General features: G+C 41.0%; 3 protein-coding genes across 3 annotated transcripts; 1 reads left to right on the top strand and 2 right to left on the bottom strand.

The window, feature by feature from the left end:
- Positions 1 to 3926: 3926 nt before the first annotated feature.
- On the bottom strand, positions 3927 to 4865 carry OR6M1 (olfactory receptor family 6 subfamily M member 1; the record flags this gene model as incomplete). The annotated part of the gene is made up of 1 exon (XM_080816450.1): positions 3927 to 4865. The coding sequence occupies one exon, from the start codon at positions 4863 to 4865 to the stop codon at positions 3927 to 3929; it is 939 nt and encodes a 312-aa protein (XP_080672576.1).
- A 10405-nt stretch (positions 4866 to 15270) lies between these two features.
- LOC308350661 (olfactory receptor 6M1-like) lies at positions 15271 to 16218 on the top strand (the record flags this gene model as incomplete). The annotated part of the gene is made up of 1 exon (XM_080816171.1): positions 15271 to 16218. One exon carries the CDS (start codon positions 15271 to 15273, stop codon positions 16216 to 16218), a length of 948 nt encoding a protein of 315 aa, XP_080672297.1.
- A 6471-nt stretch (positions 16219 to 22689) lies between these two features.
- On the bottom strand, positions 22690 to 23637 carry LOC308350523 (olfactory receptor 6M1-like; the record flags this gene model as incomplete). The annotated part of the gene is made up of 1 exon (XM_080815860.1): positions 22690 to 23637. One exon carries the CDS (start codon positions 23635 to 23637, stop codon positions 22690 to 22692), a length of 948 nt encoding a protein of 315 aa, XP_080671986.1.
- Between the last annotated feature and the right edge of the window lie 230 nt (positions 23638 to 23867).

The raw sequence follows: 23867 nt of genomic DNA, 5'->3' as shown, positions 1-23867 counted from the left end.
TACACTATATGTTAACTAACTAGAATTTATTTATTTATTTTTTTAAAAAAGATTTATTTATTTATTTATTTGTCAGAGAGAGAGAGAGAGAGAGAGGAGCGAGAGTGAGCACAAGCAGACAGAGTGGCAGGCAGAGGGAGAAGCAGGCTCCCTGCCGAGCAAGGAGCCCGATGTGGGACTCGATCCCAGGATGCTGGGATCATGACCTGAGCCGAAGGCAGCTTCTTAACCAACTGAGCCACCCAGGTGTCCCAACTAACTAGAATTTAAATAAAAATTTGTAAACAAAATTACTGTGGTATATGATTTTTAAAAAATCTAGATGCCAACTAAATTTTAAGCCAAATTTCCTGGCAATCTTTAATCTAGGCTCTTCATGATCAATAGCAATGATAATACGAGTCTGGGTAACTGGTCACCTGCCTGACCCTCCCTTAGCCCATGGTTCGCAAATGTTGGCTGACTTCAGTATCACCTGGAAAGCTTGTTAGAACACTGGGCTTACCTCCAGTGTTTCAGATATAGTGGGTATGGGGTAGTGCCTGAGGATTTTCACTTCTATCATGTTCCCTGATGAGGCTTATGCTACTGGTTTGGGAACCAGAATTTTAGAATCAGTGTCCTAAACAACAAAACCATTTGGTCCTTATTGAAGATGTTTCTTAAAAAAAAAAAAAATAGGCTTGGGGGTGCCTAGGTGGCTCAGTCAGTTAAGCGTTGCATTCTTGGTTTTTGGTTCAGGTCATGATCTCAGGGTCCTGAGATGGAGCCCTGCTTTGGGCTCCGTGTCCAGCACAGAGTATGCTTGAAATTTTTAACCACCCCCCCTTCCTTCTACCCAGGCTCTCTCTCTAAAATAAATACATAAAATCTTAAAAAAAAGTCTTTAACTTCAAACTTGTAATGAAGGGAATCCATCAAAAGAAATCAGAACAACACTATGGGTAAATCATATATGGTTGTGCTAAAGAATAAATTTTCTTTCTTTTTTTTAAAAAGATTTTATTTTTTTGACAGAGAGAGAGAGAGAGAGAGGGCATGAGCAGAGGGAGCAGCAGGCAGAGGGAAAAGCAGAGTCCCTGCTGAGCAGGGAGCCCAATGTGGGGCTTGATCGCAAGACTCCAAAGGCAGATGTTTAACCGACTGAGCCACCCAGGCGCTCCTGAAGAATAAATTTTCTTACATGTCGTCAATATTTATTGCTTTAAGGTACCGGTTTCTTGGCAATATGGGATTAGTATAGCTTTTCTGCTGCTTTGGTTTTTAGTTCCAGTGCAGTGGGCTGATGAATGGAGTTCCCATCATGGTGCTCACACTGGTACTTGGCCGCAGAGGTTGTCAGATGGTCTCCACGCTCAGTGGCCACTTGCTAGAGCACGAGGGCTTGCTTCTCTCTCTCTTACCATGGCTTAAGGTCTTTGCTCTAATTTTTTTTTTCTAAAGATTTTATTTATTTGACACACAGAGAGAGATCACAACCAGGCAGAGAGGCAGGCAGAGAGAGAGAGAGGGAAGCAGGCTCCCTGCCAAGCAGAGAGCCCAATGCAGGGTTCGATCCCAGGGCCCTGAGATCATGACCTGAGCCGAAGGCAGAGGCTTTAACCCACTGAGCCACCCAGGCGCCCCTCTTTGCTCTAATTTAATGTCATCCTGTTTTTCCAGATACCCGCATGGCTCATACTCTTGGATCCTTTCAGTCTATTCGAAGGTCATCTTCTCAGAAAAGGCTTTCTTAACCACCTTGTTTAAAATCAAAACTCTATCCCAAAACCTTTTATTCCCCTTCCCTGCCTTATTTTTGTAAATTTTCTATAATTTTTCTAGATCAGTTTCTTTCTTTCTTTCTTTATTTTTTTTTAAAAATATATTGTGAATTAACCTGCTTCACTTCATGGCCACTGCCATCATTCTAGTCCAAGTCATTATTATTATTATTCTTATTTTTTAAGATTATTTATTTATTTATTTGACAGACAGAGATGACAAGTAGGCAGACAGGCAGGCAGAGAGAGAGGGGGAAGCAGGCTCCCTGCCAAGCAGAGAACCTGATGCGGGGCTCGATCCAGGACCCTGAGATCATGACCTGAGCTGAAGGCAGAGGCTTTAAACAACTGAGCCACCCAGGCGCCCCTGTATCAGTTTCTTATTGTATGTCTCCCTCTATTGTAATTTATATCCATTGGGGGCAGAAGTTTTGTCTCTTATGCTTATTGGTACATTATAGGCACCAAACAATACTTGGCAAATGGAAGAATGAGTCATTTCCTTGGAAATATAATTACACATTATATTACTCACTGATGGACCTGGTTCATTTGCTGTATTCTGCACACATTATTAAAAATTATACTTTTTCTTTGGCCATTTTTCTACCTGAAGTTAGGTGCTTAGCCTCTTCTTCGTGTTCACTTTGGGCCATCCATCAAAAAGGACTATGACAATTCTCACCTGGTTGCTATAGGGTCCACTCTGCATCCATGAATTCCTATTTGTCAGCAGGCAACACAAACTTTTGCTAGTAACTATCCTTTTCCTCATGTTCTTGATGTCCTTACCTTTGACAGTTTCTGGTAACCCATCATATCAGTCCTTCACTGATTGCCTCAGCCTAAGGCCACGACTATACTCCTCTAATCAATATTTATAAAGCAAACACATCTCCTGTCAGAAAATAATATTTTCGAACCCATGTTACCTTTATATTACCATACTGTTTATTGTCTCAGCTAACCCTCTTGAAAGTGTTGACTATGTTTATATTCTGTTTCTTTATATATGCAGGCTATTCTCCTTATTTTGGCTTTCACCCCCAAAATTCTATTAAACATTTTACCAAAGTCACTCATGACCTGCCCTTCTTATGTTCCTTTTCTTGGCAAATATCTCCATTTTTCACTCAGGTTTTCTTTCTTTCTTTTTTTCTTTCTTTCCTTCTTTTGTTTAGTACCTTTTTTTTTTTTTTAAAGATTTTATTTATTTATTTGACAGAGAGAGAGAGAGATCACAAGTAGCCAGAGAGGCAGGCAGAGAGAGAGGGGGAAGCAGGCTCCCCACTGAGCAGAGAGCCCAATGCGGGACTCGATCCCAGGACCCTGAGATCATGACCTGAGCCGAAGGCAGAGGCTTAACCCACTGAGCCACCTAGGCACACCTTCTTTTTTAAATTGAAGTGTAAATGACATACAAGTTATTTTCAGGTATACATTGTAGTGATTCCATATTTTTAGACATTATGAAACGGTCCCCATGATAAGTCTAGTTATCATCTGCCACCAAATGATATGGAATGCTTCAGAGATTTGCATATTTTCCTTGTGCAGGAAAGGTGATCTTCTTTGCATTGTTTTAATTTTAGTGTTATGCGCTGCCGAAGAGAGCACTCACTCAAGTTTATAGCCAGAAGCTTGATGGCATCCTGAGTCTCACTTACCTCTTTTCCCCTCACTTCTCACATCATATTTACTCGATCTAGGTAAATGGAACAAAAGGTGAAAACCACATCTCTTGAAATTTTCAAGAGTGCCTAACCCAAGAAATTAAAATGCTCTAACTTCACATGTCTTGGTACGAGTCGTGATACACTATTATCTATTATTTCATTTAGAGATGGAGACATCAAGGCTCAGATGAGTTGTGACATGGTCAAAGTCACCTGGAAAATAAACCGATGGAGCCAAGACTGGATTTGGAAACCTCTGGATATTATTTAGGTGATGTTTCATGATTTAAAACCATGAATATACAAGGGTTGGTGGGTTAGATTTTTTTCCCCCTAGATGTAAGCAGAAGGTCCTTCAGTTTGGTGTGGCCATCGCTCATTCTGTTGACACAGTCTCAGGTTTCTGAAATGTCCACCTGGCACTATATTGATGCAGAATGAATGTGCTGAAGATAAAAAATGTTGTGTGATATAATGAACACTAATGTCAAGTTTTCCTAAGTATCAAGGACATGACTCTGTTCATTGTCTCTCTCAACACTTCTTTCACCTTTTCATTTCTCAAGCTATAAATAAAAGGGTTCAGAAGAGGGGTCACCACTGTAATGAGAACAGCAGCTACCTTGTCAAAATCCAGGGAATAGTTCTGATTGGGTCTCACGTACACAAAGATGTTGCTCCCATAGGCAATGGACACAACCGTGATGTGAGAAGCACAGGTAGAAAAAGCTTTTCGGCGGCCTTGGGCTGAGGGGATGCGCAGGATGGTAGAGATGATATAGGTGTAGGACCCAGTCGTGAATGTCAGAGAGCTCAGGATGACAAGGGCAGATAGGAGAAAGTTAATCTGCTCAATGAGGTGCGTATCTACACAGGCCACCTGCAGAAGAGGGGCAATATCACAGAAAAAATGATTAATTTCTTTTTTACAGTAAGGTAGCCTTGTCACCACAACAGTTGGTACCAGCACGGACAGGAAGGCTCCCACCCAGCAGCCCAGGACCAGCAGGAGGCAGACCCTGCTGTTCATGATGATGGTATAGCGCAGGGGGTTACAGATGGCCACATAGCGGTCAAAGGACATCACCGCCAGGAGGATAAACTCCACTGTCCCCAGAAAGAAGTAGAAATATGTTTGAGTGATGCAGCCAGCAAAAGGTATGGTCTTCTCTCCTAGGAGGCAGGCTAGCAACTTTGGAGTGACAACCGTGGTGTATAAAATATCTAAACAGGACAAATTGCTGAGGAAAATGTACATTGGGGTTTGCAGACGATTATTGGTCCATGTTAGGAAGAGGATAATAATGTTTCCTGTGACCGTTAATGTGTAAGTCGGCAAAAGAACCACAAAGAGGACGATTCGAAGCTCTAGGAGAGCAGGGAAGGCGATCAGGGTGAATTCAGTCACTGTGCTCTGATTTCCCATGGCCGTGGCTACACAGTAGGCCTGGTCTCCCTTAAAAAACAAGAAAATGAAAATCAGCCTAGGAGGTAAGTTTATAAATATCTGTAGAAAATGTGTTGTGGAGCGTGTCTTCCATTGGGAGATGGGTCAAGGGCTTAGCCCTCGATTGGAAGGTCATTATTGGGCATCCTTGGGAAAATGAAAATACTGTTTAGACACAACTTTTTCCATAAAATGAAGGGAGAAGAATGGTTTAAAAAATCCTCTAAGCTTCCTTCCCCTGATAAATTTCTATTCATTCTCATTAAATGACATTTCTCTTCTCTTCAGTGCACCCAGCTTCATTTTCCCGGTTAAAAATGTGCTATAAAGTACTGATTCACACTTTAACAAGAACTATTTTTTTTTTTTTTTGAAGTTTACAGTCATTGAGAGGGAAATTCTTTTAAATACTTTCCAGCCTTTTCTATAACAAATTTTCTTTCACTTGAGCAGTTGACATTGGTGACCTGCCACAAGAGATAAAGGTTGATTTCTTTTTTGCCATATTTGGTGATCTCCAGAGTCTCAGCTTTGAAAGTCTTTTCCTTGCATATATAGACCTATGGAAATAGACCGGAAGTATCTGAAAGGAACAATGGTTCATGGCTCCTGCTAATCACTTTAGGTAACACATCAAAAGGGCATAGTGAGTATCTTATATTTAGGCTACACCCTGGGTCCACAACCTACCTTCTCCAAATTCTGTGAAGTATGTAAGCTATACACCACATATCTGGCTGATTATTTTTTATTGAAGTATAATGAACATATAATGTTTCAGGTGTACAACATATTCATCCAATAATTCTATGAATTACTTGGTTTCATCATGATAAGTATAGCTACCATGGGACACCATACGTTATTGCAATATTATTGATTATATTCCATATACTATACTTTTCATCTCTGTGACCTATATATTTTATGACTAAAAGTTTAGCCCTCTTTTTTTTTTTTAAGATTTTATTTATTTATTTGACAGGCAGAGATCACAAGTAGGCAGAGAGGCAGGCAGAGAGAGAGGAGGAAGCAGGCTCCCTGCCGAGCAGAGAGCCTGACATGGGACTCCATCCCAGGACCCTGGGATCATGACCCGAGCTGAAGGCAGAGGCTTTAACCCACTGAGCCACCCAGGCGCCCCAGTTTAGTCCTCTTAATCCCATTTTCCCACCTCTTCCCCTCTGACAACCACCAGCTTGTTGTCTGTATTTACAAGCCTGTTATTTTGTTCATTTGTTTTGTTTTTTAGATTCCACATGTAAGTAAAATTGTACGATAATTGTCTTTGTCTGATTTATTTCTGGCTGATTATTTAAGGGGACACTAGACAATGTGATAAAATCAAAGAGGTACAGATTATACACAGGAGGTAAAATAGAGATAATGTAGCTCACTTTATTTACTTGATTAGTTGAAATAATAAAACTACATCAAGATCATCTAGTTGTTCTTTATCCCAGTATCTGAGAAATGTTCTCTGGCACCGGTATCCTCATTTTAGGTTAAAAGCATCCATGCTCTAATGCCCATGCTCTGCTTAGATTTTACTGAGCACCTCCTTAACAAATAAGTTAGAGGTTATTCCCCTTTTTTTCCTTTTGCCCACCTCCCTTCCTACTCCTTTACTAAGATAAAAATTTTGCCTTCCTATTTCGTTTTTTAAGTGTTTCCCATTACAAAAAAACCCCACAAAAACCCTCACATTTTTCAGTGCAAAGAATTTGAATATGCAAATGTGAAAAACAGAATTACAATCTGTAAGCAAACCTGTTATATTTTGGTGAATGTATTTCCATGCTGTTTCAAAATTAAATTACTTACATATGTATCTAAAATAAATGAGGCTGACATACTATTTTGTAACGGGCTTTTCTTCTTTTTCTTTTTTAAATAATAATCATCATCCTTCCATGTCAATTACTAGAATGCTGCACACTCATTTTTTAACATCAGCTTTTTTGAGGTACAATTGATACACAAAGAACTGCACATGGGGTCCCTGGTTGGCTCATTTGGTGGAGCATGGGACTGCCGATCTCGGGGTCATGAGTTCAAGTCCCATGTTGCACGTAGAGATTACTTAAAAATAAAATCTTAAAAAACAACAACGAAGAACAGCCCATATTTAATAGGCACAATTTGATGAGTTTTATTTGATTTATGTGCAAGAATATTTACTCAGTCATTATCTATATAGGAAGGAAATATTGATCATCTAAGTTAACCAACACCAAACAACTGGCTGACTATCTCACGGGGCCATCCATGGAATCAGACAGTATATGACCCTTACAAGTGATTCTGTGAAGGAAACTCTGGGAGGTCTGGCGTGTGTCTGTCTCCTTAATTGTGGTGATGATATTATGGATGTGTGTATGTGCTCAAACTCATACAAGCTCTCAAATGTTTCTATAAATCATCGCACAGAAGTGGCTAATCATGTATACTGATACCAACGTAATAGCAAGTGAAATCTCATGTGAACTTTCTGTCTGAGGCACTAAGAGTCTGTTTTGTGTGTGTGTTGTATTACTATTTCCATGAGGCTGTTCAAAATGATAATTCACACTTCCAGATTCAAGTGTTAGATGAATATAACACTCAAGAGGAGCTACTGTGAAGTTTAAATTAAATCATATGTGTGGCAATATCTAACAGAATCTTGCTAAAAATATGGCTTCGTGCAGAAAGGATTGAGATAAACTCAAAGGAGATGAAAAATTAGAGTGATCTGTTTCTTGAACAAATAACAACAAATTACGGAAAGTTTAATTTCAAGAATATTCTTAGTGCATCCTTAATCTGAATCCCCCAGATTTGCATCTGACCCCACTAAGAATATGACAGATCAGAGAGAATACACACGAGAAGATACATTTAACAAAAGTGCTATATTAGTCAATAAAACATAGGTGAAAAAGTATACTTACGTTTTATCGATTGTATAGATGATGTAAGATTTGTCCAGCATGTTTCGTACACGGAGACAGCAAGACAACTGTGATTATTGTGTGTGCGTGAATCTACTCTAGATATTGTACTTTGAAATTGTTCTCTTGCCACTTCTATTTCTACGTCTAGCTCCTAGAAACATCTCTTAAAGATAAAATAAAATTGACTACGTCACTGAACCACCTAACCCCAGTATGTGTCCCTGTGATTACCATCCTCACCACATATCCATCCAGCCATGGCTTGGACGACTTCAGTGAGTGGGAAATCTCTACCTTGCTTTAGCACTGGCTGAATGAAAAGCTCTCATCTTGAATGGAAAATTCTGTCTTTGTAAATTCCAAATACACGTTCATGTTCTGACCTTTCCAACCAAACACTTTTTTCCCCATAGTAGCCCTTAAGTACCCTAATGATCTAGGAACCCGGATGAGTTCCACACAAAATGATTCTGGAGTCTGGTTTTGCAGTAGAGAATGTGGTAGTAAAATGTTAAGAACCTGGAAAACCTTGCAGGAATAATTAGCGGGATGAGAGTAGATCGTCCTTGACTCTTTAAAAAAATTATCCTTGAAAATCATTGATTCTCAATTCACAGGTATTTTACCTCTTACAAGAAGGCTAGTTCTGAGTCTTTGGTTAATTCTCAATCATTCGAATTATTTAGTAACTGGGCTGTTTTGGATATAAAACCCAATACAACTAACTCAGATGTGGCTGATGCAGAATCCTTCTTACGCCATCCTTGCCAAGCGACAGCCCAGCGAGGGGAACTTAGTATAGTTTTTGGTATCGTGGTCCCCCTTTACTGTTACTAGAATACTAAATTTTCCACCAGAGATTTTACTAAATAGTCTTGAATACACTGAATTGCCAAGATTAAAGGTGAGTTGTATATTTTCTAAAAAGTTACCCTATTCTTTTTCTCTATAAAGTTTCCTCTCTTCTACGAATTTTTTTTTCCATAAGTGGATGAACTGTGCTTTTTCATGGGCTTATTTTCCTTAGAGATTTAGATGAAAACAGCTCTTGGGGATATGGGTTAAAGGAAGTTAATTAATAATATTGTTACAAAAGAATGTTGGTTTTGAACGACCTAATCACAATTACAAAGTTTTAGATGGTGCCAAATTGACCTGGTAGGTTTCCTTGGGGATTTTCATGATATTTTGCTTTATCTATTTAAAAGAAAATTAATGCTTAAAAAACTTTTCATCCTTTTAAAGTCATTGACCAATAGAAAATGTTCTCCAACAATAATTATTCTAGAGTTTCAGATGCCATCTAGGGCCTCTGTCTCTATTAGCACAGCAAGTTTTTTAAGTTTTTTTTTAATCTTTTAAAAAAAGTTTTATTTAAAAAAGTTTTTAAATAAAGTTTTTTTTTTTAAAGTTTTATTTAAATTCCTACTTGTATTACATACAATGTAATATTAGTTTCAGGTACTCAATATAGTGATACCACACTTCTGTACAACACCCAGTGCTCATCACAACAATGTGCTTCTGAATCCCCAAAACATATTTCACCCCTCCCCGCACCCACCTCCCCTCTGGGAACTGTCTCTTCCCTATAGTTAAGAGTCTGTTTCTTCACTTACCTCTCTTTCCCTATCCCCTCTGTTCATTTGTTTTGTTTCTTTTCTTTTTTCTTTTTTAAAAAATATTTTATTTATTTATTTGACAGAGATCACAAGTAGGTAGAGAGGCAGGCAGAGGGAGAGAGTGGGGGGGAGCAGGCTCTCCGCTGAGCTAAGAGCCCGATGTGATCCCAGAACACTGAGACCATGACCTGAGCCAAAGGCAGAGGCTTTAACCCACAGAGCCACCCAGGCACCCCTGTTCATTTGTTTTGTTTCTTAAATTCCACAGAGGAGTGAAGTCATATGGCATTTGTCTTTCTCTGATTTCATTCAGTATTATACTTTATAGTTCCAACCATGTTGTTGCAAAACGTGGCAAGATTTCATTCTTTTCTTACGGCTGAATAATATCCCATCATTATGCCACCTCTTCTTTATCCATTCATCAGTCAGTGGACACTTGAGCTGTTTCATAATTTGACTATTCTAGATAATGCTGCTATAAACAAGTCAGACAAATACCTAATGATTTCACTCACATGCGGAATAGAGGAAAATGGGGAGATGGTAGCCAAGGGCACAAAGCCTTCCATTATAAGATGAATAAACTCTGGGTGTCTAACGTACAGCCTGGTGACCACACTTAATAATACTGTATTGTGTGCTTGAAATTTGCTAAATAGTAGCTAGTTTAAACACACTCACCAAAAAAAAAAGTAACAATATGAGGTGAAGAATGTGTCAGGTAACTGATTGTGATAATCATTTCCCAAAATATAGATTTATGTCAAGTCTTCATGATGAACACTTTAAATATATGCAATTTTATTTGTCAATTATACATCACATAAACTGAAAAAGTAAAAAAAAAATATATAATACATCAGATATTTCCACCAACATGCACTAGACTGGCTAGAATTTAGAAGACTGCTAACACCCAGCATTAGTAAGGATACGGAAGTGTGAGAGTCACTCTATTGCCAGTACAATGGAAAATGATACAATGACTTTGGAGAACATCCTGACAGTTTCTTATAATTAAACATATTCCTACCATAAAATACAGTCATCTCACTTTTCAGAATGTATCCAGCAGAAGTGAAAACAAATATTCACATAAAAACATGACCTCAACGGTTCATAGAGGCTTTATTCATATTAACCAGTACTGAAAACAACTTAAGTCTCCATCATCTGATGGATAAACAGGCTGTGATAATTCTGCAGAATCTATATTATACATAGTCCTCCATAACACAGAGGAAGAAACCACAGACACCTGAAACACGTGGATTAACTTCAAAGTATCTGATTAAGTGAAAGAAAACAAACACAAAAGACTACATGAAGTAAGCCTGAATTTATATAAAATGCAAGAAAATGCAAATTACCCTGACAGGAAACACATCAGTGGTTATCAGGGCCTGAGGTAGGGGAGAGGAGAGCATTTCCTGCAAGAGAGCACAACAGTTTCTAAGAAAATGGAAATATTGTAAACCATCATAACGGTGCTGGCGGCTACGTGAAGGGACACAGGTGTCAAAACTCAACCAACTCTGCACTTAAATTGTCCATCATGTGTACCTTGTACATCAATACAATGGATTTAAAATATGCACACCGGCATACCAATCTATGTAAAGGATCTCTTTGTGGAAAGCAGCTTAAAGCTTATTTCAATACATGACAATCATTTCAGAAAAAAACATGTTTTAAGTTCTCCAAGTTTCTACTTTTCTGATGCTCTCTAAGTTTCTCTTTAAATAATAAAATAAACAACCAAGAGTGTGTCCCAGGAGACCCTAACTTTCTAACTGTGAGTAGTTACTGCCACTCTGATGTTCCGACTGCAGGAATAATCATTAACCTTCTTTTATGCCATAGTCCCAGGTGCCGCTGTAAGCCAAGTCTCTGAAGGTGAGCGCCAGATCTCATTAAACACCGCAGTTCACCCCGATGTAAGCACTTTCGTAGAGGCAGAGTCAGGCTGATTCCTGCAGAGAGTAAGTGAAGGTGGTGCTACGTGAAGTCAAGTCCTGGGACACCCGATGAATGAGCAGGGGTGACCTAAGGAAGGGTGACAGTTTAGAGAGATGCTTCAGTGCAGGCAAACATGAATTCTTCTGACAGTCAGGATGGATCCACAGAAGAACTCGAAATTCACTGAATACACGAAAGTTACATTCCTGAAGCGAAGAAAGAAAAAAACCCCGCTGAAATTTGGGCAGCCTTCGGCCACTTTTGCCAGAATAGAAGTCAGGGGACCTGCTCTAGATCTGGCTGCGGTGACTCCTCCATTCAGCTCCAAACCTCGCTGTTCCGCCCTTCCTGACCACTACGTGCAACAGGATACATGGGACTTGGAACTCAGAGGAATGTTCTGAGTTTCAGGTACACTGGGTGGGCCCCAGGAAACGTGAACAGGTACTGTAACGCTTGGACTTCTCCCTGGTGTAAGTCCAGACTTCACTTTGGCTGTGGGCATCCGAGAAGGAACTGAAAAAAAGACACAGACGTTATGGAAAAGGACAGTTTTCCATTCAGAGGAAGGAGGATGGACTCCGTAAGCAAACACTGAATAACCATTTGGTGTGGTTTGGGAAGGGGATTAGTTACCACACGGGGAAAAGTCTCGGACTAGGACTGAGATTTACACAGAATTGAACACCGAAGCAGTCACAGAATTGACAGAAAAACGGAGGGAATGCAGTATGGAAAAAAAAACCCCAGAGTTTGAGTTTCCTAACATACCCGAGGACAGAAAACACAAAGGGTGCTACAGAGAGTAGGAGGTAAGTATACTTTATTATGCAATTATCCATATTTATATGTTAAGCAGTCTGAGTCTCACTAAATTTGTTTACATGTATATTTTATGAATTAAAGTGTAACTACTGCTCTCCCCAAAATTATAGTGAAGGCAGCTGTCAAGTATGATAGCTTTCCTCTAAGTATGTAAATGAAAGTCTTTAATGTACTCGGCCTGCAATTAAGCTTTGTCACATTTTACTGACAGCAGCAAAGATCCCAAAATATCTCTAATCCCCACCCCCCACCACATCTCAGTCCTCTTCTGTTCCTCCTTCCCCATCCCGATGTTCTTTTTTTATTATTTTTATTTTTTTTAAGATTTTATTTATTTATTTGACAGACAGAGATCACAAGTAGGCAGAGAGGCAGACAGGGAGAGAGGAGGAAGCAGGCTCCCTGGTGACCAGGGAGCCTGATGCGGGGCTCGATCCCAGGACCCTGGGATCATGACCTGAGCTGAAGGCAGAGGCTTTAACCCACTGAGCCACCCAGGCACCCCCATCCCGATGTTCTTAACAAACATGTACTGAACACCAAGTCCACATACATCACTGTAGACATAGGCTCTAGCTGAGGACCTCAGTCTGTCCCTGTCGTCATCCTCATTTTAGGAAACACGTAAGACACGATGCTTAGGAGTGTCATGAAAGATCCAAAGCTACAGTGGCCAGTTTCTTTTCCATTAGTCTCCATTTTTCTGACTAAATCTGGAATCTTGAAATGTGCCAGTGTGCAAGTGAATGCCACTTTTTTAAAAAAAAGATATTTATTTATTTATTTGACAGAGAGAGAGAGAGAGAGAGAGAGAGAGATCACAAGCAGGCAGAGAGAGAGGGGAAGCAAGCTCCGCGCTGAGCAGAGAGCCTGATGTGGGACTCAATCCAAGGACCCTGAGATCAAGACCTGAGCCGAGGGCAGAGGCTTAACCCACTGAGCCACCCAGGCTCCCCTGAATGCCACTTTTTAAGGACCCACAAATGGTAATGAAGAACAGTCTTCCTCCAAAATGAAAGCCTTAACTTGGCAAGGTTCTAATTAAATTCGTAGACGCAGATTTTCATAATCCAGAACCTTTCCCCCAAGACAGGACGGGCCCAGCAGGACACAGAGGTCATCTAGAGAAGACCGACACAAAGCCAGCTTGTTCTCCACTATCATGAAGTTAAGCGACTCCCTGAGGAGAGCAAGGATACATCTTTCCCTCTTCTCAGAGTTTCTTTGACCCAAATACAGCAGAACAGAAAGCTCTCGATGCCTTTTTTCCATTCCTATATGACCCCATGGCAACCACGGCCAACAGCAACCCCACTTGTGTCCGACCATCCCAGAATCTTGTTTAAAGATGGCACCGAGCTATTGCAGATCCCAACCTGTCTAACTTACAACACCAGGGGGGAATCAAGCTCCTCTCAGCGTCATCAAAGAAGAAATACCCAGGAAGGAAAATGGAGGACTTTGGGGAGGTTGGGAAACAATTGGCGAGATAAATGGAAGGAACAGTGGGACAGATGATTGGCAGCTGCGGGAGACTCCACCTCTGTCTGCCTTGACACCTGCTCCTCTCCAGTGTGGGCAGTGAGGAAGGTGGGGAGGGGGAAATGAAAGGGATTTCAAAGCATTTCCACTTGTCCACAGACCATGCTCGCTTCTGTGTCTACATTAGACCTCAGCAACATTAACACGCGTCCACCCAGTTATGTTTGATATGGTTATGCCTTTTTGTGCTGTAGTTATCAGTCAGGAAGCGTATGACCTGGGTGCAGGAGCAGTGGGGGAAGGGTGAATATCACAATATTTATGGTGCAAGGCAACCGACAGTACAAGACCCTATTTCAATAGATCAGCCCCTGTGGGGTCCTTTGATAACTTAAAAGCAATTGATTGTTGGAATAAATGGATGGGAAATACAAATAATGAGCAACTACAAGGGCCAGAAAAATCAGAGCAAACATTTCAAACGGAAAATCATTGAGGAAAAGAAAGGGGGGAGTCTCTAAGGCAAAAAGGGCGGCTAGGAGTTACTTTTCCCAGACAGAGTGCCTGGGGAAAATGATTTCCTTTAGGGGGAACTCGGTGGCTTCAAACCTAGAGGGATCCTAGCTCAGGTTCATGAATTGGTCATTTGCCCATAAAACTAAAAGATTAGCCCCAAAATAAAACACCCAAGGACACAGCTGCAACGGAGTTACACAAGCATGCACTAGAGGTTCACCAAGGTTGAGCACTATTCCGAGACGAGCATTCCAAACACCACCCATCTGCATCCACTGTCTTGCACTACTATTAACAGACTCATGTTCCAGTTGCTGAAAAGAATATAAGGTATTAGAGACCTATAGAAGAGGACCTGTAAAACATGCACAGGTGGGGAATGGAAGGTGAAAGATCTGCTATTCTTTTGGAAGCTGCCGTACACATGACATTGCAAAGAACAATGATCGTTTTCCCAAAAGATGTTTTCAAATGCATGAAATAGGTTATGCAAATTGTGAAGCATGCATCATGTACCTACTTGCTCTGTCACCGTGTAGACCTCAAAAACTCCAGTTTCTGCTCTCCTATGTGGCAATACGTGAAGAGTTGAGATAATGTGGAGAAAAGGAACTCAACTTTTATTAACATTCCCTTTTCCTTTTGCAACTTGACTGTCTGGATTCTCAGGTAAGTATTCTCTCTTCTCAAGCACAGAACTTACCTGGGAAAACAGGAGACCAGGAAGAATGAAAGGGAGAGGGGAAGGAACACTGGGTCAGAGAGAAAAACCATCATGAAGACCAGAGTTTAATGGGACCACAGAGGTAATTTCATTCAACCAAAAATTTTAAATATGAGAATCCTGCGGTGAGAAGAAGTCATGTAATTTACCCAGGGTCCTACCTGTTTTACAGTGAGTGAAATGACTCCTGGCTCTTCATCCAAAGCTTCTACTACTTCATCTTTAGCACTGACATTGAGAGTTGAAAACTTATTTTTGCTAATTTTCTTCCCTGTAATTTTTTTTCAGAGACGTGCTGCCCACTGATACTGCATGCGATGGACATGCAGAATCAGACCACAGTGACTGAATTTATCTTGACTGCCTTCCGTATGATCCCAAAGCTTCAGACCTCCCTCTTTGTGGTCCTCCTGTTTACTTACATGCTAACTCTAACGGGAAATACTGTCATCATTTCCTTAATCTGGGCTGATAGTCGCCTCCAAACCCCAATGTACTTCTTCCTCAGTAACTTGTCTTTTTTGGACATTTCATACACTACCTCAGTTACCCCAAAGCTGTTAGCCTGTCTCCTAGAGGACAAGAAGACCATAACTTTTGTGGGATGCATCACCCAAACATACTTCTTTTTTTTCTTGGGGACAGTGGAGTTTATCCTCTTGGCGGTGATGTCCTTTGACCGCTATGTGGCCATCTGTAACCCCCTGCGCTATACCATCATCATGAACAGCAGGGTCTGCCTCCTGCTGGTTCTAGGCTGCTGGGTAGGAGCCTTCCTCTCAGTACTGTGCCCAACGATTGTGGTGTCCAGACTGCCTTATTGTTATAGGGAAATTAGTCATTTCTTCTGTGACATTGCCCCCCTGCTACAGGTGGCCTGCATAGACACTCATTTCATTGAGATGATAAACTTCCTCTTATCCTCCCTTGTCCTTCTGACCTCCCTGGTACTCACCATTGTGTCCTACACCTACATCATCTCTACCATCCTGCACATCCCCTCAGCCCAAGGCCGTCGGAAGGCCTTTTCTACCTGTGCTTCTCACATCACAGTTGTGTCCATTGCCTACGGGAGCAACATCTTCATGTATGTGAGACCCAGCCAGAGCCACTCACTAGAATTTGACAAGGTGACGGCAGTCTTTACCACAATGGTGACCCCTCTTTTGAACCCCTTCATTTATAGCCTGAGGAATGAAAAAGTAAAAGAAGTTTTGAGAGACACAATCCACAAAATTATGTCCTTATGGCACAAGAGAACTTGAACCTTATTGCACAGGACAGCTTGAAAGTTTGTGTGCTAATAATGACTATATTCGGCACTTGGACTCCATGTGGAGGAAAGCATGCTTGAAGGCAATGAAGTCAAAGATTTGTGGGAATACATAAAAAGGCTTTTTGCCACATCAGAAACAAGGTATTGCAGTCAACGTCCAGAGCAGGCAATTCAAGCATAGAGAAAATAGTGTGTTTTGAACCCTATTATTGCACTGTCTCACACACAGATTATCATGAATTAATGAAAAATACTTAACTGAAGTCAGAAAACCTGAATTTTAAGCCTGGGTGTATTGCTTTTTGTCACACGACACTTATACTATCTGAACTCTCATTTTCTTATTGGTACAGTAGGAAATCCTTCACAGTTTCCCCCCCTCTCTTTTTCTTTTATGGTCTTAATCTAGATGACCTAAGAAAGGCAACCACAGATAATTGGAAGTTAATGCTTCCTCTAGGTATTAGGATGATGCAAGATGGTTGACTTCATCCCTGACAGCTAAATACTGTAGAAAATAATAGTAATAATAAGAATAACAACAAAAACAAGGAAGAGCAGTAACTTATCCCAGCGTTTGTACAGTGTGCTTAAATGTGAGCTTATATGTTGATACGCATGGAGTTTATAAGAATATAGATTTTAAATCACCTGAGTTCAAAATCCTAATTCCTGGAAGGAGGACCTGATTGGTACAACTGGTGAGAGGTGTCTTCTCCTGATTCATTTCTTTGTAAGAGGAAAGATTGGCAAGGAGTTAAGTTGCCCTCTGTCCTTACCACCACGGAACCCATGCTATGGGATGGGTACTCTGAATGACATGGTAAAAACAGGAACAAGAACTTAGGCATTCCTAAGAGCAAAAAAGTTGTGGCTAGTGTGGTCATTGACCTTCTAGCTACATGGACAATGACTGAGACCCTAAAGTGGCATGGGAGCTCTCACAGACAAGCAGATAGAGAAAGTGCTACCTTAGGAACGGACTCAGAATACTATGGAAGAACCCAGTGGGTCATAAGGTATTGTAACGAACAAATGCTTCAAGATCGAAAGAACGTAGAACAATGTCACCAGGGCTGAAGCAGTCATATAAGGACCTGGTCTGTACTCATTATCAGACACTCCATAAGATAGGATTTGGAAAGTTACCATATCAGTTTCCTATTGCTGCCATAACAAGTTTGGCAGCTGAAAACGACTCAGTTTTATCATCTGACCTTTCTGGAGGTCACATGTCCAAAATCTGTTTCCTGCTCATCTGAGTTGTTGACAGAATTCCCTTCCTTGAAGATGTGGGCCCAAGGTCCTGCTTTCTTGCTGCTAGCAGCCAAGGGCCATTTCCAGTTCCTAGAAGGTACTTCAGTTCTTGGCTCGTCGTCCCCCTTCCTTCACCTTCAAAGCCAACAATAGTGGGGCAGGTATCTCACAAGTTTCAAACCTCTCTTCTTTCCCTCTCTTTCCGACTTGACTGACAACGTTCTCCACTTCTAAGGACTCACTTGATTGGATTAGGCCCACCCCAACATCCAGGATATTATCATGGACTCAAGGTCCTTTTCCTGAATTACATTTGCAAAGTCCCTTCTGCCAAGTTAAGTAACACATTCACAGATTCTGGGGGATTAGGACATGAATATCTTCAGGGGCCATTACTCTGCTTGTCAGCATTGGGTTGCTAGAGGTAATGATCCAGGAAAGAAAAAATTAAGAACAGAGCACAATAGGATTATTCTGAGCCAATACTCATTCCTAAACTCCATGTTTCATCACTTAAAGCAGAAGAGTTTACAAATCCCACAATGTGAAAGACTAGTGAAAAGCAGCAACATAGGAAATACATGTATGAGCTAGCTACATGTGTTTTTATTTAAGTCATTGTTAGGGAATGATGAATACAGCTGGCCCTTTGTGCTGTTTTACTGTTTTCATGAGTGCCCATCTCGCTCAGAAGCTCTGATCTGGTATCACGAACACAGACAAGAAAATCCTGAGCAAATAAGAGAATTTAAACACAATTTTGGTGCCCAAAATTATACCTGGCCCCACGTTGGGCCAGGCTTGAAACTGAAAATATAAAAAGACTTCATAAACTCTGAAAAATAACATAAATATACTGTTTTGCCTTGATGTTGATTATTATTCTTATGATCAACATTGTTATAATACAAGATAATAATATCTATTAGTTTCTACATTGACTCTAGTTAGTTACTTGTCCCAAATTTGGGGACACCTGGAAAGAAGCTTACTTTTCCCACACTCAACTAGGACTAGGTATTTAAACTATTCCTCTTCAGTATGGGGATAGAAGGGGGAACAGATCAAAATAACCTGCAGAAATGTCAAACAACATCCACTTGCTAGATAAACTATATCCCTCCAGCTGTGGACACAGGGCAACCCAACCAGCCATGCCATGGACCTCCTCCAGACCCATGAGTAATAAACTCTATGGTAATTCCTTTTGCAGTCTGTTGAACTGCAGCTCACCATCTGGGCTCCTCTGCTCCACTTAGGAAATGTTAACTTGGGGGCACCTGGGTGGCTCAGTTGTTAAGCATCTGCCTTTGGCTTAGGTCATGGTCCCAGGGTCCTGGGATTGAGCCCCTTGTCAGGCTCCCTGCTCAGCCAGAAGCATGCTTCTCCCTCTCCCACTCCCCCTACTTGTATTCCCTCTCTATCTGCCTCTCTCTGTCAAATAAATAAATAAATAGAATCTTAGAAAAAAAGAAAAAAGAAATGTTAACTTGGTAAATTAATAACAAGGTGGTACCACCACATATGGCAATTTCCTTCATTCTTGAAATGTACTAAAAAGTAGTTATGTGTGTGTGTGTGCATATATATGGTACATTTCAGAAGTATGTATTTCTTTTTTTTTTAAGATTTTATTTATTTATTTGACACAGAGAGAGAGATCACAAGTAGGCAGAGAGGCAAGCAGAGAGAGAGAGAGAGAAGCAGGCTCCCTGCTGAGCAGAGAGCCCGATATGGGGCTCAATCCCAGGACCCTGGGATCATGACCTGAGCCGAAGGCAGAGGCTTAACCCACCCAGGCACCCCTAACATCTTTTATTTAAAAAAAATCATTTATCATCTTGGACTGTAGGCCTGCCCCAAGGATATTGTTTACAGCTAACTAGGGATTCATTCATTAATATGCTTTCCTACTTTCAGCATTTGGAGAAAGTAAGCCCCCTTTTTAAAAAGATGGTAACGTAGGGGCACCTAGGTGGCTCAGTGGGTTAAGTCTCTGCCTTCAGCTCAGGTCATGATCTCAGGGTCCTGGGATCGAGTTCCACATCCGGCTTTTTGCTCATCGGGAAGCCTGCTTTTCCCTCTATCTCTGCCTGCCTCTCTACCTACTTGTGATCTCTCTCTCTGTCAAATGAATAAATAAAATCTTTTTTAAAAAGATGATAATGTTGAAACCGATAATGCATAAGCTATTTCCAGTTATAAAAATTTTAGTATTTAATATATTTTCACTGTTAACCTTTTTGTTTTTGAAGATTTTATTTATTTAAGAGAGAGCTCACAAGCGAGTGAGCAGTGGAGGGGAGGGGAAGGGGTACAGGAGGGAGAGGAGGCAGCAGAGGGGAAAAGGAAGAGGCAGGCTCCCTGCTGAGCAGGGAACCCAGTGCAGGTCTGGATCTCAGGACCCTGGGATCATCATGACCTGAGCCGAAGGCAGACGCATAACCACATGGGCTACCCAGGTACCCACCAAAATTTTATTTAATAAAGAGTTTTTAAGGATCTCAGACAAAGTACATACCTCTGAAGTGTTACACACACATGCACACACACACAAACAACCACTTTTTAGTACATTTCAAGAATGAAGCAAATTGATGTTAGTGGTGGTACCACCTTGTTATTTGTCAAGTTAACATTTCCTAAGTGGAGCAGAGGAGACCAGATGGTGAGCTGCAGTTCAACAGACTGCAAAAGGAATTACCATAGAGTTTATTACTCATGGGTCTGGAGGAGGTCCATGGCATGGCTAGGTGGGGGAGGGGCACCCTTGGAGGGACAGTATGGAGAAGCAGGCCCTGGGGCACATCCTTTCATTAAAGTCTATGGGTAGAGGGCTTGGGGGTTCCCATACCAAGGCCAGATGAGTCAGCTGCAACCAAAAGAGTGAGTTTTGGTCAGTGACACTGGGGCCTTATTAAAAGGGCCCATAGTATGGGAAAAGTAAGCTTCTTTCCAGGTGTCCCCAAATTTGGGACAAGTAACTAACTAGAGTCAATGTAGAAACTAATAGATATTATTATCTTGTATTATAACAATGTTGATCATAAGAATAATAATCAACATCAAGGCAAAACAGTATATTTATGTTATTTTTCAGAGTTTATGAAGTCTTTTTATATTTTCAGTTTCAAGCCTGGCCCAACGTGGGGCCAGGTATAATTTTGGGCACCAAAATTGTGTTTAAATTCTCTTATTTGCTCAGGATTTTCTTGTCTGTGTTCGTGATACCAGATCAGAGCTTCTGAGCGAGATGGGCACTCATGAAAACAGTAAAACAGCACAAAGGGCCAGCTGTATTCATCATTCCCTAACAATGACTTAAATAAAAACACATGTAGCTAGCTCATACATGTATTTCCTATGTTGCTGCTTTTCACTAGTCTTTCACATTGTGGGATTTGTAAACTCTTCTGCTTTAAGTGATGAAACATGGAGTTTAGGAATGAGTATTGGCTCAGAATAATCCTATTGTGCTCTGTTCTTAATTTTTTCTTTCCTGGATCATTACCTCTAGCAACCCAATGCTGACAAGCAGAGTAATGGCCCCTGAAGATATTCATGTCCTAATCCCCCAGAATCTGTGAATGTGTTACTTAACTTGGCAGAAGGGACTTTGCAAATGTAATTCAGGAAAAGGACCTTGAGTCCATGATAATATCCTGGATGTTGGGGTGGGCCTAATCCAATCAAGTGAGTCCTTAGAAGTGGAGAACGTTGTCAGTCAAGTCGGAAAGAGAGGGAAAGAAGAGAGGTTTGAAACTTGTGAGATACCTGCCCCACTATTGTTGGCTTTGAAGGTGAAGGAAGGGGGACGACGAGCCAAGAACTGAAGTACCTTCTAGGAACTGGAAATGGCCCTTGGCTGCTAGCAGCAAGAAAGCAGGACCTTGGGCCCACATCTTCAAGGAAGGGAATTCTGTCAACAACTCAGATGAGCAGGAAACAGATTTTGGACATGTGACCTCCAGAAAGGTCAGATGATAAAACTGAGTCGTTTTCAGCTGCCAAACTTGTTATGGCAGCAATAGGAAACTGATATGGTAACTTTCCAAATCCTATCTTATGGAGTGTCTGATAATGAGTACAGACCAGGTCCTTATATGACTGCTTCAGCCCTGGTGACATTGTTCTACGTTCTTTCGATCTTGAAGCATTTGTTCGTTACAATACCTTATGACCCACTGGGTTCTTCCATAGTATTCTGAGTCCGTTCCTAAGGTAGCACTTTCTCTATCTGCTTGTCTGTGAGAGCTCCCATGCCACTTTAGGGTCTCAGTCATTGTCCATGTAGCTAGAAGGTCAATGACCACACTAGCCACAACTTTTTTGCTCTTAGGAATGCCTAAGTTCTTGTTCCTGTTTTTACCATGTCATTCAGAGTACCCATCCCATAGCATGGGTTCCGTGGTGGTAAGGACAGAGGGCAACTTAACTCCTTGCCAATCTTTCCTCTTACAAAGAAATGAATCAGGAGAAGACACCTCTCACCAGTTGTACCAATCAGGTCCTCCTTCCAGGAATTAGGATTTTGAACTCAGGTGATTTAAAATCTATATTCTTATAAACTCCATGCGTATCAACATATAAGCTCACATTTAAGCACACTGTACAAACGCTGGGATAAGTTACTGCTCTTCCTTGTTTTTGTTGTTATTCTTATTATTACTATTATTTTCTACAGTATTTAGCTGTCAGGGATGAAGTCAACCATCTTGCATCATCCTAATACCTAGAGGAAGCATTAACTTCCAATTATCTGTGGTTGCCTTTCTTAGGTCATCTAGATTAAGACCATAAAAGAAAAAGAGAGGGGGGGAAACTGTGAAGGATTTCCTACTGTACCAATAAGAAAATGAGAGTTCAGATAGTATAAGTGTCGTGTGACAAAAAGCAATACACCCAGGCTTAAAATTCAGGTTTTCTGACTTCAGTTAAGTATTTTTCATTAATTCATGATAATCTGTGTGTGAGACAGTGCAATAATAGGGTTCAAAACACACTATTTTCTCTATGCTTGAATTGCCTGCTCTGGACGTTGACTGCAATACCTTGTTTCTGATGTGGCAAAAAGCCTTTTTATGTATTCCCACAAATCTTTGACTTCATTGCCTTCAAGCATGCTTTCCTCCACATGGAGTCCAAGTGCCGAATATAGTCATTATTAGCACACAAACTTTCAAGCTGTCCTGTGCAATAAGGTTCAAGTTCTCTTGTGCCATAAGGACATAATTTTGTGGATTGTGTCCCTCAAAACTTCTTTTACTTTTTCATTCCTCAGGCTATAAATGAAGGGGTTCAGAAGAGGAGTCACCATTATGGTCATGACAGCTGTCACTTTGTCAAATTCTAGTGAGTGGCTCTGGCTGGGTCTCACGTACATGAAGATGTTGCTCCCATAGGCAATGGACACAACTGTGATGTGAGAAGCACAGGTGGAAAAGGCCTTCCGACGGCCTTGGGCTGAGGGGATGCGCAGGATGGTAGAGATGATGTAGGTGTAGGACACAATGGTGATAATCAGCGAGGTCAGAAGGACAAAGGAGGATAAGAGGAAACTCATCATCTCAATGAAATGAGTGTCTATACAGGCTGCCTGTAGCAGGGGGGCAATGTCACAGAAGAAATGACTAATTTCTCTGTAACAATAAGGCAATCCGGACACCACAATTATTGGACACAGTACTGAAAAGAAGGCTCCTACCCAGCAGCCTAGAACCAGCAGGAGGCAGACCCTGCTGTTCATGATGATGGTATAGCGCAGGGGGTTACAGATGGCCACATAGCGGTCAAAGGACATCACCACCAGGAGGATAAACTCCACTGTCCCCAAGAAAAAAAAGAAATATATTTGGGTGATGCAGCCCGCAAAAGTTATGGTCTTCTTGTCCTCTAGGAGACAGGCTAACAGCTTTGGGGTAACTGAGGTAGTGTATGAAATGTCCAAAAAAGACAAGTTACTGAGGAAGAAGTACATTGGGGTTTGGAGGCGACTATCAGCCCAGATTAAGGAAATGATGACAGTATTTCCCGTTAGAGTTAGCATGTAAGTAAACAGGAGGACCACAAAGAGGGAGATCTGAAGCTTTGGGATCATAGGGAAGGCAGTCAGGATAAATTCAGTCACTGTGGTCTGATTCTGCATGTCCATCGCATGCAGTATCAGTGGGCAGCACGTCTCTGAAAAATAAAAACCACAGGGAAGAAAATTAGCAAAAATAAGTTTTCAACTCTCAATGTCAGTGCTAAAGATGAAGTAGTAGAAGCTTTGGATGAAGAGCCAGGAGTCATTTCACTCACTGTAAAACAGGTAGGACCCTGGGTAAATTACATGACTTCTTCTCACCGCAGGATTCTCATATTTAAAATTTTTGGTTGAAT

This window comes from Martes martes (genome assembly GCF_963455335.1).
Source record: "Martes martes genome assembly, chromosome: 10".
Lineage (NCBI taxonomy): Eukaryota > Metazoa > Chordata > Mammalia > Carnivora > Mustelidae > Martes > Martes martes.
The sequence above is the reverse complement of the archived record's forward strand: the minus strand, read 5'-3'. Positions and strand labels throughout refer to the sequence as shown.